This window comes from Anomaloglossus baeobatrachus, chromosome 10, assembly GCF_048569485.1.
Source record: "Anomaloglossus baeobatrachus isolate aAnoBae1 chromosome 10, aAnoBae1.hap1, whole genome shotgun sequence".
Lineage (NCBI taxonomy): Eukaryota > Metazoa > Chordata > Amphibia > Anura > Aromobatidae > Anomaloglossus > Anomaloglossus baeobatrachus.
In genome coordinates this window covers 211,855,384-211,870,759 of record NC_134362.1, presented here as the reverse complement: position 1 = coordinate 211,870,759, position 15,376 = coordinate 211,855,384, and the positions used below count along the sequence as shown (strand labels likewise).

General features: G+C 53.8%; 1 protein-coding gene across 2 annotated transcripts in view; it reads left to right on the top strand.

Annotated features, from left to right (window-relative positions):
- Positions 1–15,376, top strand: part of LOC142254283 (hepatocyte nuclear factor 4-beta-like) — a 62,326-nt gene that overhangs the window by 27,141 nt on the left and 19,809 nt on the right. The window contains exon 2 of one of the 2 annotated variants that reach the window (XM_075325320.1): positions 9,104–9,257. In XM_075325320.1, coding sequence (XP_075181435.1) covers positions 9,104–9,257 — 154 coding nt within the window. Of the gene's footprint in view, positions 1–9,103; positions 9,270–15,376 lie in introns of both variants that reach the window. The other variant, XM_075325319.1, reaches the window with a different exon arrangement.

Sequence of the window (15,376 nt, the reverse complement as noted above, 5' to 3'; positions counted from 1 at the left end):
GGATGTGACTGCTGCTTATCGCCCGTCCTGTAGTGGATGTGACCGCTGCTTATCGCCCGTCCTGTAGTGGATGTGACCGCTGCTTATCACCCGTCCTGTAATGGATGTGACCGCTGCTTATCGCCCGTCCTGTAGTGGATGTGACCGCCTCTTATCGCCCGTCCTGTAGTGGATGTGACTGCTGCTTATCACCCGTCCTGTAGTGGATGTGACCGCTGCTTATCGCCCGTCCTGTAGTGGATGTGACTGCTGCTTATCGCCCGTCCTGTAGTGGATGTGACCGCTGCTTATCGCCCGTCCTGTAGTGGATGTGACCTCTGCTTATCGCCTGTCCTGTAGTGGATGTGACCGCTGCTTATCGCCCGTCCTGTAGTGGATGTGACCGCTGCTTATCGCCCGTCCTGTAGTGGATGTGACCGCTGCTTATCGCCCGTCCTGTAGTGGATGTGACCGCTGCTTATCGCCCGTCCTGTAGTGGATGTGACCGCTGCTTATCGCCCGTCCTGTAGTGGATGTGACCGCTGCTTATCGCCCGTCCTGTAGTGGATGTGACCGCTGCTTATCGCCCGTCCTGTAGTGGATGTGACCGCTGCTTATCGCCCGTCCTGTAGTGGATGTGACCGCCGCTTATTGCCCGTCCTGTAGTGGATGTGACCGCAGCTTATCACCCGTCCTGTAGTGGATGTGACCGCTGCTTATTGCCCGTCCTGTAGTGGATGTGACCGCTGCTTATCGCCCGTCCTGTAGTGGATGTGACTGCTGCTTATCGCCCGTCCTGTAGTGGATGTGACCGCCGCTTATCGCCCGTCCTGTAGTGGATGTGACCGCTGCTTATCGCCCGTCCTGTAGTGGATGTGACTGCTGCTTATCACCCGTCCTGTAGTGGATGTGACTGCTGCTTATCGCCCGTCCTGTAGTGGATGTGACCGCTGCTTATCACCCGTCCTGTACTGGATGTGACCGCTGCTTATCACCCGTCCTGTAGTGGATGTGACTGCTGCTTATCACCCGTCCTGTAGTGGATGTGACTGCCGCTTATCGCCCGTCCTGTAGTGGATGTGACTGCTGCTTATCGCCCGTCCTGTAGTGGATGTGACTGCTGCTTATCACCCGTCCTGTAGTGGATGTGACCGCTGCTTATCACCCGTCCTGTAGTGGATGTGACTGCCGCTTATCGCCCGTCCTGTAGTGGATGTGACTGCTGCTTATCGCCCGTCCTGTAGTGGATGTGACCGCCGGTTATTGCCCGTCCTGTAGTGGATGTGACCGCCGGTTATCGCCCGTCCTGTAGTGGATGTGACTGCTGCTTATCACCCGTCCTGTAGTGGATGTGACTGCTGCTTATCACCCGTCCTGTAGTGGATGTGACCGCTGCTTATCGCCCGTCCTGTAGTGGATGTGACCGCTGCTTATCACCCGTCCTGTAGTGGATGTGACCGCTGCTTATCACCCGTCCTGTAGTGGATGTGACTGCTGCTTATCACCCGTCCTGTAGTGGATGTGACTGCTGCTTATCACCCGTCCTGTAGTGGATGTGACCGCTGCTTATCGCCCGTCCTGTAGTGGATGTGACCGCTGCTTATCACCCGTCCTGTAGTGGATGTGACTGCTGCTTATCGCCCGTCCTGTAGTGGATGTGACTGCTGCTTATCGCCCGTCCTGTAGTGGATGTGACCGCTGCTTATCACCCGTCCTGTAGTGGATGTGACTGCTGCTTATCACCCGTCCTGTAGTGGATGTGATCGCTGCTTATCACCCGTCCTGTAGTGGATGTGACTGCTGCTTATCGCCCGTCCTGTAGTGGATGTGACCGCTGCTTATCACCCGTCCTGTAGTGGATGTGATCGCTGCTTATCGCCCGTCCTGTAGTGGATGTGACCGCTGCTTATCACCCGTCCTGTAGTGGATGTGACCGCTGCTTATCGCCCGTCCTGTAGTGGATGTGACTGCTGCTTATCACCCGTCCTGTAGTGGATGTAACCGCTGCTTATCGCCCGTCCTGTAGTGGATGTGACCGCTGCTTATCACCCGTCCTGTAGTGGATGTGACCGCTGCTTATCGCCCGTCCTGTAGTGGATGTGACTGCCGCTTATCGCCCGTCCTGTAGTGGATGTGACTGCTGCTTATCGCCCGTCCTGTAGTGGATGTGACCGCCGCTTATTGCCCGTCCTGTAGTGGATGTGACCGCTGCTTATCACCCGTCCTGTAGTGGATGTGACTGCTGCTTATCACCCGTCCTGTAGTGGATGTGACCGCTGCTTATCACCCGTCCTGTAGTGGATGTGACCGCTGCTTATCGCCCGTCCTGTAGTGGATGTGACCGCTGCTTATCGCCCGTCCTGTAGTGGATGTGACCGCTGCTTATCGCCCGTCCTGTAGTGGATGTGACTGCTGCTTATCACCCGTCCTGTAGTGGATGTGACCGCTGCTTATCACCCGTCCTGTAGTGGATGTGACCGCTGCTTATCGCCCGTCCTGTAGTGGATGTGACCGCTGCTTATCACCCGTCCTGTAGTGGATGTGACTGCCGCTTATCGCCTGTCCTGTAGTGGATGTGACCGCTGCTTATCGCCCGTCCTGTAGTGGATGTGACTGCCGCTTATCGCCCGTCCTGTAGTGGATGTGACTGCCGCTTATCACCCGTCCTGTAGTGGATGTGACCGCAGCTTATCACCCGTCCTGTAGTGGATGTGACTGCTGCTTATCACCCGTCCTGTAGTGGATGTGACCGCTGCTTATCGCCCGTCCTGTAGTGGATGTGACCGCTGCTTATCGCCCGTCCTGTAGTGGATGTGACCGCTGCTTATCGCCCGTCCTGTAGTGGATGTGACTGCCGCTTATCGCCCGTCCTGTAGTGGATGTGACCGCTGCTTATCACCCGTCCTGTAGTGGATGTGACTGCTGCTTATCGCCTGTCCTGTAGTGGATGTGACCGCTGCTTATCGCCCGTCCTGTAGTGGATGTGACTGCCGCTTATCGCCCGTCCTGTAGTGGATGTGACCGCTGCTTATCGCCCGTCCAGTAGTGGATGTGACCGCTGCTTATCGCCCGTCCTGTAGTGGATGTGACTGCCGCTTATCGCCCGTCCTGTAGTGGATGTGACTGCCGCTTATCGCCCGTCCTGTAGTGGATGTGACTGCCGCTTATCGCCCGTCCTGTAGTGGATGTGACTGCCGCTTATCGCCCGTCCTGTAGTGGATGTGACTGCTGCTTATCACCCGTCCTGTAGTGGATGTGACCGCTGCTTATCACCCGTCCTGTAGTGGATGTGACTGCCGCTTATCGCCTGTCCTGTAGTGGATGTGACCGCTGCTTATCGCCCGTCCTGTAGTGGATGTGACCGCTGCTTATCACCCGTCCTGTAGTGGATGTGACTGCCGCTTATCGCCCGTCCTGTAGTGGATGTGACTGCTGCTTATCGCCCGTCCTGTAGTGGATGTGACTGCTGCTTATCGCCAGTCCTGTAGTGGATGTGACTGCTGCTTATCGCCCGTCCTGTAGTGGATGTGACCGCTGCTTATCACCCGTCCTGTAGTGGATGTGACTGCTGCTTATCGCCCGTCCTGTAGTGGATGTGACTGCCGCTTATCGCCCGTCCTGTAGTGGAGGTGACCGCTGCTTATCGCCCGTCCTGTAGTGGATGTGACTGCTGCTTATCGCCCGTCCTGTAGTGGATGTGACTGCTGCTTATCACCCGTCCTGTAGTGGATGTGACTGCTGCTTATCGCCTGTCCTGTAGTGGATGTGACCGCTGCTTATCGCCCGTCCTGTAGTGGATGTGACTGCCGCTTATCGCCCGTCCTGTAGTGGATGTGACCGCTGCTTATCGCCCGTCCTGTAGTGGATGTGACCGCTGCTTATCGCCCGTCCTGTAGTGGATGTGACTGCCGCTTATCGCCCGTCCTGTAGTGGATGTGACTGCCGCTTATCGCCCGTCCTGTAGTGGATGTGACTGCCGCTTATCGCCCGTCCTGTAGTGGATGTGACTGCCGCTTATCGCCCGTCCTGTAGTGGATGTGACTGCTGCTTATCACCCGTCCTGTAGTGGATGTGACCGCTGCTTATCACCCGTCCTGTTGTGGATGTGACCGCTGCTTATCACCCGTCCTGTAGTGGATGTGATCGCTGCTTATCGCCCGTCCTGTAGTGGATGTGACCGCTGCTTATCACCCGTCCTGTAGTGGATGTGACCGCTGCTTATCGCCCGTCCTGTAGTGGATGTGACTGCTGCTTATCACCCGTCCTGTAGTGGATGTAACCGCTGCTTATCGCCCGTCCTGTAGTGGATGTGACTGCCGCTTATCGCCCGTCCTGTAGTGGATGTGACCGCTGCTTATCGCCCGTCCTGTAGTGGATGTGACTGCTGCTTATCGCCCGTCCTGTAGTGGATGTGACTGCTGCTTATCACCCGTCCTGTAGTGGATGTGACTGCTGCTTATCGCCTGTCCTGTAGTGGATGTGACTGCTGCTTATCGCCTGTCCTGTAGTGGATGTGACTGCTGCTTATCGCCTGTCCTGTAGTGGATGTGACTGCTGCTTATCGCCCGTCCTGTAGTGGATGTGACCGCTGCTTATCACCCGTCCTGTAGTGGATGTGACCGCTGCTTATCGCCCGTCCTGTAGTGGATGTGACTGCTGCTTATCACCCGTCCTGTAGTGGATGTGACCGCTGCTTATCGCCCGTCCTGTAGTGGATGTGACCGCCGCTTATTGCCCGTCCTGTAGTGGATGTGACCGCTGCTTATCGCCCGTCCTGTAGTGGATGTGACCGCTGCTTATCGCCAGTCCTGTAGTGGATGTGACTGCTGCTTATCGCCCGTCCTGTAGTGGATGTGACCACTGCTTATCGCCCGTCCTGTAGTGGATGTGACCGCTGCTTATCGCCCGTCCTGTAGTGGATGTGACCGCTGCTTATCACCCGTCCTGTACTGGATGTGACCGCTGCTTATCACCCGTCCTGTAGTGGATGTGACTGCCGCTTATCGCCCGTCCTGTAGTGGATGTGACCGCTGCTTATCGCCCGACCTGTAGTGGATGTGACTGCTGCTTATCGCCCGTCCTGTAGTGGATGTGACTGCTGCTTATCACCCGTCCTGTAGTGGATGTGACCGCTGCTTATCGCCCGTCCTGTAGTGGATGTGACCGCTGCTTATCGCCCGTCCTGTAGTGGATGTGACCGCTGCTTATCGCCCGACCTGTAGTGGATGTGACTGCTGCTTATCGCCCGTCCTGTAGTGGATGTGACTGCTGCTTATCACCCGTCCTGTAGTGGATGTGACCGCTGCTTATCGCCCGTCCTGTAGTGCATGTGACCGCTGCTTATCGCCCGTCCTGTAGTGGATGTGACTGCCGCTTATCGCCCGTCCTGTAGTGGATGTGACCGCTGCTTATCGCCCGACCTGTAGTGGATGTGACTGCTGCTTATCGCCCGTCCTGTAGTGGATGTGACTGCTGCTTATCACCCGTCCTGTAGTGGATGTGACCGCTGCTTATCGCCCGTCCTGTAGTGGATGTGACCGCTGCTTATCGCCCGTCCTGTAGTGGATGTGACCGCTGCTTATCGCCCGTCCTGTAGTGGATGTGACCGCTGCTTATCGCCCGTCCTGTAGTGGATGTGACCGCTGCTTATCGCCCGTCCTGTAGTGGATGTGACCGCTGCTTATCGCCCGTCCTGTAGTGGATGTGACCGCTGCTTATCGCCCGTCCTGTAGTGGATGTGACCGCTGCTTATCACCTGTCCTGTAGTGGATGTGACTGCTGCTTATTGCCCGTCCTGTAGTGGATGTGACCGCTGCTTATCACCCGTCCTGTAGTGGATGTGACTGCTGCTTATCACCCGTCCTGTAGTGGATGTGACTGCTGCTTATCACCCGTCCTGTAGTGGATGTGACTGCTGCTTATCGCCCGTCCTGTAGTGGATGTGACCGCTGCTTATCACCCGTCCTGTAGTGGATGTGACCGCCTCTTATCGCCCGTCCTGTAGTGGATGTGACTGCTGCTTATCGCCCGTCCTGTAGTGGATGTGACCGCTGCTTATCACCCGTCCTGTAGTGGATGTGACTGCTGCTTATCACCCGTCCTGTAGTGGATGTGACTGCTGCTTATCACCCGTCCTGTAGTGGATGTGACTGCTGCTTATCGCCCGTCCTGTAGTGGATGTGACCGCTGCTTATCGCCCGTCCTGTAGTGGATGTGACCGCTGCTTATCACCCGTCCTGTAGTGGATGTGACTGCTGCTTATCACCCGTCCTGTAGTGGATGTGACCGCTGCTTATCGCCCGTCCTGTAGTGGATGTGACTGCCGCTTATCGCCCGTCCTGTAGTGGATGTGACCGCTGCTTATCGCCCGTCCTGTAGTGGATGTGACTGCTGCTTATCGCCCGTCCTGTAGTGGATGTGACTGCCGCTTATCGCCCGTCCTGTAGTGGATGTGACCGCTGCTTATCGCCCGTCCTGTAGTGGATGTGACTGCCGCTTATCGCCCGTCCTGTAGTGGATGTAACCGCTGCTTATCACCCGTCCTGTAGTGGATGTGACTGCCGCTTATCACCCGTCCTGTAGTGGATGTGACTGCTGCTTATCGCCCGTCCTGTAGTGGATGTGACTGCCGCTTATCACCCGTCCTGTAGTGGATGTGACTGCTGCTTATCACCCGTCCTGTAGTGGATGTGACTGCCGCTTATCGCCCGTCCTGTAGTGGATGTGACCGCTGCTTATCACCCGTCCTGTAGTGGATGTGACCGCTGCTTATCGCCCGTCCTGTAGTGGATGTGACCGCTGCTTATCACCCGTCCTGTAGTGGATGTGACTGCTGCTTATCGCCCGTCCTGTAGTGGATGTGACTGCTGCTTATCGCCCGTCCTGTAGTGGATGTGACTGCCGCTTATCGCCCGTCCTGTAGTGGATGTGACCGCTGCTTATCGCCCGTCCTGTAGTTGATGTGACTGCTGCTTATCGCCCGTCCTGTAGTGGATGTGACTGCCGCTTATCACCCGTCCTGTAGTGGATGTAACCGCTGCTTATCACCCGTCCTGTAGTGGATGTGACTGCCGCTTATCACCCGTCCTGTAGTGGATGTGACTGCTGCTTATCACCCGTCCTGTAGTGGATGTGACCGCTGCTTATCACCCGTCCTGTAGTGGATGTGACTGCCGCTTATCGCCCGTCCTGTAGTGGATGTGACCGCTGCTTATCACCCGTCCTGTAGTGGATGTGACCGCTGCTTATCACCCGTCCTGTAGTGGATGTGACCGCTGCTTATCACCCGTCCTGTAGTGGATGTGACTGCCGCTTATCGCCCGTCCTGTAGTGGATGTGACTGCTGCTTATCACCCGTCCTGTAGTGGATGTGACTGCTGCTTATCGCCCGTCCTGTAGTGGATGTGACCGCTGCTTATCACCCGTCCTGTAGTGGATGTGACCGCTGCTTATCACCCGTCCTGTAGTGGATGTGACCGCTGCTTATCACCCGTCCTGTAGTGGATGTGACCGCTGCTTATCGCCCGTCCTGTAGTGGATGTGACCGCTGCTTATCACCCGTCCTGTAGTGGATGTGACTGCTGCTTATCGCCCGTCCTGTAGTGGATGTGACTGCTGCTTATCGCCCGTCCTGTAGTGGATGTGACTGCCGCTTATCGCCCGTCCTGTAGTGGATGTGACCGCTGCTTATCGCCCGTCCTGTAGTTGATGTGACTGCTGCTTATCGCCCGTCCTGTAGTGGATGTGACTGCCGCTTATCACCCGTCCTGTAGTGGATGTAACCGCTGCTTATCACCCGTCCTGTAGTGGATGTGACTGCCGCTTATCACCCGTCCTGTAGTGGATGTGACTGCTGCTTATCACCCGTCCTGTAGTGGATGTGACCGCTGCTTATCACCCGTCCTGTAGTGGATGTGACTGCCGCTTATCGCCCGTCCTGTAGTGGATGTGACCGCTGCTTATCACCCGTCCTGTAGTGGATGTGACCGCTGCTTATCACCCGTCCTGTAGTGGATGTGACCGCTGCTTATCACCCGTCCTGTAGTGGATGTGACTGCCGCTTATCGCCCGTCCTGTAGTGGATGTGACTGCTGCTTATCACCCGTCCTGTAGTGGATGTGACTGCTGCTTATCGCCCGTCCTGTAGTGGATGTGACCGCTGCTTATCACCCGTCCTGTAGTGGATGTGACCGCTGCTTATCACCCGTCCTGTAGTGGATGTGACCGCTGCTTATCACCCGTCCTGTAGTGGATGTGACCGCTGCTTATAACTTGTCCTGTGGTCACAGCTTCAGCAGCAGGATTATGAGGAGTCTGGAGTGGAGGATTTGGGGAACAGTTTCCTGTTCTATGTTACATGAAGTTTCTCTTTCCCTGCTATTACCTTCTGTTATCAGCCACTGCTTAGTTTTTCCCAGTGCTCTGTCCTCCGGGTGGCGCTGTATTACTGGAAGAACAGACCTGATATATACTGTTCAGTCTCCAGCTGCTGCTCAACTACAACCCCCATCGTGCACGGACGACCTGAGAACGGCTGTGGTGGGCGATAGAGTGCGGGGGCAGCGGGGTCCGGGGGCAGCTCCGCGCGGGGTGTACACATTGGCTTGGCTGGAGTCACAGGCAGCTTTCCGCATCCCGAACACTGTACATCCCCGTCATGATGCGCCCCCTCTTACTGCGCCTCTGATCCCTGCCACCGCTGATCCCTGCCACCGCTGATCCCTGCCACCGCTGATCCCTGCCACCGCTGATCCCTGCCACCGCTGATTCCTGCCACCGCTGATTCCTGCCACCGCTGATCCCTGCCACCGCTGATCCCTGCCACCGCTGATCCCTGCCACCGCTGATCCCTGCCACCGCTGATTCCTGCCACCGCTGATCCCTGCCACCGCTGATTCCTGCCACCGCTGATCCCTGCCACCGCTGATTCCTGCCACCGCTGATCCCTGCCACCGCTGATTCCTGCCACCGCTGATTCCTGCCACCGCTGATTCCTGCCACCGCTGATCCCTGCCACCGCTGATTCCTGCCACCGCTGATTCCTGCCACCGCTGATTCCTGCCACCGCTGATCCCTGCCACCGCTGATCCTGTACACATGTAAACTTGCTTCTTCTTCCCTGCAGAGATCATCGCGGTGGAGTCGGGGAGCCCGGGGCCCCTCAGCATCAGCTCCTTGTGCGCAATCTGTGGAGACCGAGCTACAGGGAAGCATTATGGAGCGTCCAGCTGTGACGGCTGCAAAGGGTTTTTCCGAAGAAGTGTCCGCAAGAATCACATGTACGCCTGCAGGTAATATACTCACTGACCGCTGCTGAAATACTCTGTCCTGCTGGGACCTGCTCCTTCCTCTATGTATCTCTGTGTCCTCCTATAAGATTAGTGCTCTCCTCTCCTGAAATACTCTGTGCTGCTGGGACCTGCTCCTTCCTCTATGTATCTCTGTGTCCTCCTATAAGATTAGTGCTCTCCTCTCCTGAAATACTCTGTGCTGCTGGGACCTGCTCCTTCCTCTATGTATCTCTGTGTCCTCCTATAAGATTAGTGCTCTCCTCTCCTGAAATACTCTGTGCTGCTGGGTCCTGCTCCTTCCTCTATGTATCTCTGTGTCCTCCTATAAGATTAGTGCTCTCCTCTCCTGAAATACTCTGTGCTGCTGGGACCTGCTCCTTCCTCTATGCATCTCTGTGTCCTCCTATAAGATCAGCGCTCTCCTCTCCTGAAATACTCTGTGCTGCTGGGACCTGCTTCTTCCTCTGTATATCTGTGTTCTTCTATAAGATCAGCGCTCTCCTCTCCTGAAATACTCTGTGCTGCTGGGACCTGCTCCTTCCTCTATGTATCTCTGTGTCCTCCTATAAGATCAGTGCTCTCCTCTCCTGAAATACTCTGTGCTGCTGGGATCTGCTCCTTCCTCTATGTATCTCTGTGTTCTCCTATAAGATCAGTGCTCTCCTCTGCTGAAATACTCTGTGCTGCTGGGACCTGCTCCTTCCTCTTTATCTGTGTCCTCCAATAAGATCAGCGCTCTCCTCTCCTGAAATACTCTGTGCTGCTGGGAGCTGCTCCTTCCTCTGTATCTCTGTGTCCTCCTATAAGATCAGCGCTCTCCTCTCCTGAAATACTCTGTGCTGCTGGGATCTGCTCCTTCCTCTATGCATCTCTGTGTCCTCCTATAAGATCAGTGCTCTCCTCTCCTGAAATACTCTGTGCTGCTGGGACCTGCTTCTTCCTCTGTATATCTGTGTCCTCCTATAAGATCAGCGCTCTCCTCTCCTGAAATACTCTGTGCTGCTGAGACCTGCTCCTTCCTCTGTATCTCTGTGTCCTCCTATAAGATCAGCGCTCTCCTCTCCTGAAATACTCTGTGCTGCTGGGATCTGCTCCTTCCTCTATGCATCTCTGTGTCCTCCTATAAGATCAGTGCTCTCCTCTCCTGAAATACTCTGTGCTGCTGGGACCTGCTTCTTCCTCTGTATATCTGTGTTCTTCTATAAGATCAGCGCTCTCCTCTCCTGAAATACTCTGTGCTGCTGGGACCTGCTCCTTCCTCTATGTATCTCTGTGTCCTCCTATAAGATCAGTGCTCTCCTCTCCTGAAATACTCTGTGCTGCTGGGATCTGCTCCTTCCTCTATGTATCTCTGTGTTCTCCTATAAGATCAGTGCTCTCCTCTCCTGAAATACTCTGTGCTGCTGGGACCTGCTCCTTCCTCTTTATCTGTGTCCTCCAATAAGATCAGTGCTCTCCTCTCCTGAAATACTCTGTGCTGCTGGGACCTGCTCCTTCCTCTGTATCATCCTATAAGATCAGCGCTCTTCTCTCCTGAAATACTCTGTGCTGCTGGGACCTGCTCCTTCCTCTGTATCTCTGTGTCCTCCTATAAGATCAGCGCTCTCCTCTCCTGAAATACTCTGTGCTGCTGGGTCCTGCTCCTTCCTCTATGTATCTCTGTGTCCTCCAATAAGATCAGCGCTCTCCTCTCCTGAAATACTCTGTGCTGCTGGGTCCTGCTCCTTCCTCTGTATCTCTGTGTCCTCCTATAAGATCAGTGCTCTCCTCTCCTGAAATACTCTGTGCTGCTGGGTCCTGCTCCTTCCTCTGTATCTCTGTGTCCTCCTATAAGATCAGCACTCTCCTCTCCTGAAATACTCTGTGCTGCTGGGACCTGCTCCTTCCTCTGTATCATCCTATAAGATCAGCGCTCTTCTCTCCTGAAATACTCTGTGCTGCTGGGACCTGCTCCTTCCTCTGTATCATCCTATAAGATCAGTGCTCTTCTCTCCTGAAATACTCTGTGCTGCTGGGACCTGCTCCTTCCTCTGTATCTCTGTGTCCTCCTATAAGATCAGCGCTCTCCTCTCCTGAAATACTCTGTGCTGCTGGGACCTGCTCCTTCCTCTATGTATCTCTGTGTCCTCCTATAAGATCAGTGCTCTCCTCTCCTGAAATCCTCTGTGCTGCTGGGACCTGCTCCTTCCTCTGTATCTCTGTGTCCTCCTATAAGATCAGCGCTCTCCTCTCCTGAAATACTCTGTGCTGCTGGGTCCTGCTCCTTCCTCTGTATCTCTGTGTCCTCCTATAAGATCAGTGCTCTCCTCTCCTGAAATACTCTGTGCTGCTGGGACCTGCTCCTTGTAACAAACCCTCAGCTGTGAGAAATATTAGATCTGAACACCACAGTATCCACCAGGACCCCCCTCCCCCTGCAGTATCCACCAGGACCCCCCTCCCCCTGCAGTATTCACCAGGACCCCCCTCCCCCCCGCAGTATCCACCAGTACCCCTCCTCCCCCCGCAGTATCCTCCAGGATCCCCCCTTCCCCCCACAGTATCCTCCTGGATCCCCCCCCTCCTCTGCGGTATCCACCAGAACCCCCCCCCTTATCCCGCAGTATCCACCAGGATCCCCCCCTCCTCCCGCAGTATCCACCAGAAACCCCCCCCCCCCTCCCCCCGCAGTATCCTCCAGGATCCCCCCTCTTCCGTAGTATCCTCCAGGATCCCCCCCCTCCTCCGCCGTATCCTCCAGGATCCCCCCCTCCTCCGCCGTAGCCTCCAGGATCCCCCCCTCCTCCGCCGTAGCCTCCAGGATCCCCCCCTCCTCCGCCGTATCCTCCAGGATCCCCCCCCTCCTCCGCCGTAGCCTCCAGGATCCCCCCCTCCTCCGCCGTAGCCTCCAGGATCCCCCCCCTCCTTTGTTGTATCCACCATAGCCTTCCCCAGTATCCGCAGCACAAAGCTGCCATCATTTCATTATTATGTTTCCCGTGATTATTTCCATTTCCCCGATTTTTCCAGAATTTGTGGCGGCCACAACCCGGGAATATCATCGTCTGCGCCCTGTGGTCATCAGCAGCAGGAGAGTGTATCTAATCCTCTCCTGTGTGATACTGTCTGCTGAGCCGTGTATTTAATCCTCTCCTGTGTGATATTGTCTGCTGAGCCGTGTATCTAATCCTCTCCTGTGTGATACTGTCTGCTGAGCTGTGTATCTAATCCTCTCCTGTGTGATACTGTCTGCTGAGCCGTGTATCTAATCCTCTCCTGTGTGATACTGTCTGCTGAGCTGTGTATCTAATCCTCTCCTGTGTGATACTATCTGCTGAGCTGTGTATCTAATCCTCTCCTGTGTGATACTGTCTGCTGAGCCGTGTATCTAATCCTCTCCTGTGTGATACTGTCTGCGGAGCTGTGTATCTAATCCTCTCCTGTGTGATACTGTCTGCGGAGCTGTGTATCTAATCCTCTCCTGTGTGATACTATCTGCTGAGCTGTGTATCTAATCCTCTCCTGTGTGATACTGTCTGCGGAGCTGTGTATCTAATCCTCTCCTGTGTGATACTGTCTGCTGAGCTGTGTATCTAATCCTCTCCTGTGTGATACTGTCTGCTGAGCTGTGTATCTAATCCTATCCTGTGTGATAGTCTGCTGAGCCGTGTATCTAATCCTCTCCTGTGTGATACTGTCTGCTGCGCCGTGTATCTAATCCTCTCCTGTGTGATACTGTCTGCTGAGCCGTGTATCTAATCCTCTCCTGTGTGATATTGTCTGCTGAGCCGTGTATCTAATCCTATCCTGTGTGATACTGACTGCTGAGCCGTGTATCTAATCCTCTCCTGTGTGATACTGTCTGCTGAGCCGTGTATCTAATCCTCTCCTGTGTGATACTGTCTGCTGAGCCGTGTATCTAATCCTCTCCTGTGTGATACTGTCTGCTGAGCCGTGTATCTAATCTTATCCTGTGTGATACTCTGCTGATCTGTGTATCTAATCCTATCCTGTGTGATACTGTCTGCTGAGCTGTGTATCTAATATTATCCTGTGTGATATTGTCTGCTGAGCCGTGTATCTAATCCTCTCCTGTGTGATACTGTCTGCTGAGCCGTGTATCTAATCTTATCCTGTGTGATACTCTGCTGATCTGTGTATCTAATCCTATCCTGTGTGATACTGTCTGCTGAGCTGTGTATCTAATATTATCCTGTGTGATACTGTCTGCTGAGCTGTGTATCTAATATTATCCTGTGTGCTACTGTCTGCTGAGCCGTGTATCTAATCCTCTCCTGTATGATACTGTCTGCTGAGCCGTGTAACTAATCCTCTCCTGTGTGATACTGTCTGCTGAGCCGTGTATCTAATCCTCTCCTGTGTGATACTATCTGCTGAGCCGTGTATCTAATCCTCTCCTGTGTGATACTGTCTGCGGAGCCGTGTATCTAATCCTCTCCTGTGTGATACTGTCTGCTGAGCCGTGTATCTAATCCTCTCCTGTGTGATAGTCTGCTGACCTGTGTATCTAATCCTCTCCTGTGTGATACTGTCTGCTGCGCCGTGTATCTAATCCTCTCCTGTGTGATACTGTCTGCTGAGCCGTGTATCTAATCCTCTCCTGTGTGATATTGTCTGCTGAGCCGTGTATCTAATCCTCTCCTGTGTGATACTGTCTGCTGAGCCGTGTATCTAATCCTCTCCTGTGTGATATTGTCTGCTGAGCCGTGTATCTAATCCTCTCCTGTGTGATACTGTCTGCGGAGCTGTGTATCTAATCCTCTCCTGTGTGATACTGTCTGCTGAGCTGTGTATCTAATCCTCTCCTGTGTGATACTGTCTGCTGAGCTGTGTATCTAATCCTATCCTGTGTGATACAGTCTGCTGAGCCATGTATCTAATCATCTCCTGTGTGATACGGTCTGCTGCGCCGTGTATCTAATCCTCTCCTGTGTGATACTGTCTGCTGAGCCGTGTATCTAATCCTCTCCTGTGTGATATTGTCTGCTGAGCCGTGTATCTAATCCTATCCTGTGTGATACTGACTGCTGAGCCGTGTATCTAATCCTCTCCTGTGTGATACTGTCTGCTGAGCCGTGTATCTAATCCTCTCCTGTGTGATACTGTCTGCTGAGCCGTGTATCTAATCTTATCCTGTGTGATACTCTCTGCTGATCTGTGTATCTAATCCTATCCTGTGTGATACTGTCTGCTGAGCTGTGTATCTAATCTTATCCTGTGTGATACTCTCTGCTGATCTGTGTATCTAATCCTCTCCTGTGTGATACTGTCTGCTGAGCTGTGTATCTAATCCTCTCCTGTGTGATACTGTCTGCTGAGCCGTGTATCTAATCTTATCCTGTGTGATACTCTCTGCTGATCTGTGTATCTAATCCTATCCTGTGTGATACTCTCTGCTGAGCTGTGTATCTAATATCCTGTGTGATACTCTCTGCTGAGCTGTGTATCTAATCCTATCCTGTGTGATACTGTTTGCTGAGCTGTGTATCTAATATTATCCTGTGTGATACTCTCTGCTGAGCTGTGTATCTAATCCTATCCTGTGTGATACTGTCTGCTGAGCTGTGTATCTAATATTATCCTGTGTGATACTGTCTGCTGAGCCGTGTATCTAATCCTCTCCTGTGTGATACTGTCTGCTGAGCCGTGTATCTAATCCTCTCCTGTGTGATACTGTCTGCTGAGCTGTGTATCTAATCTTATCCTGTGTGATACTCTCTGCTGATCTGTGTATCTAATATTATCCTGTGTGATACTGTCTGCTGAGCCGGGTATCTAATCCTCTCCTGTGTGATACTGTCTTCTGAGCCGGGTATCTAATCCTCTCCTGTGTGATACTGTCTGCTGAGCCGGGTATCTAATCCTCTCCTGTGTGATACTGTCTTCTGAGCCGTGTATCTAATCCTCTTCTGTGTGATACTGTCTGCTGAGCCGTGTATCTAATCCTCTCCTGTGTGATACTGTCTGCTGAGCCGTGTATCTAATCCTCTTCTGTGTGATACTGTCTGCTGTGCTGTGTATCTAATCCTCTCCTGTGTGATACTGTCTGCTGAGCTGTGTATCTAATCCTCTCCTGTGTGATACTGTCTGCTGAGCTGTGTATCTAA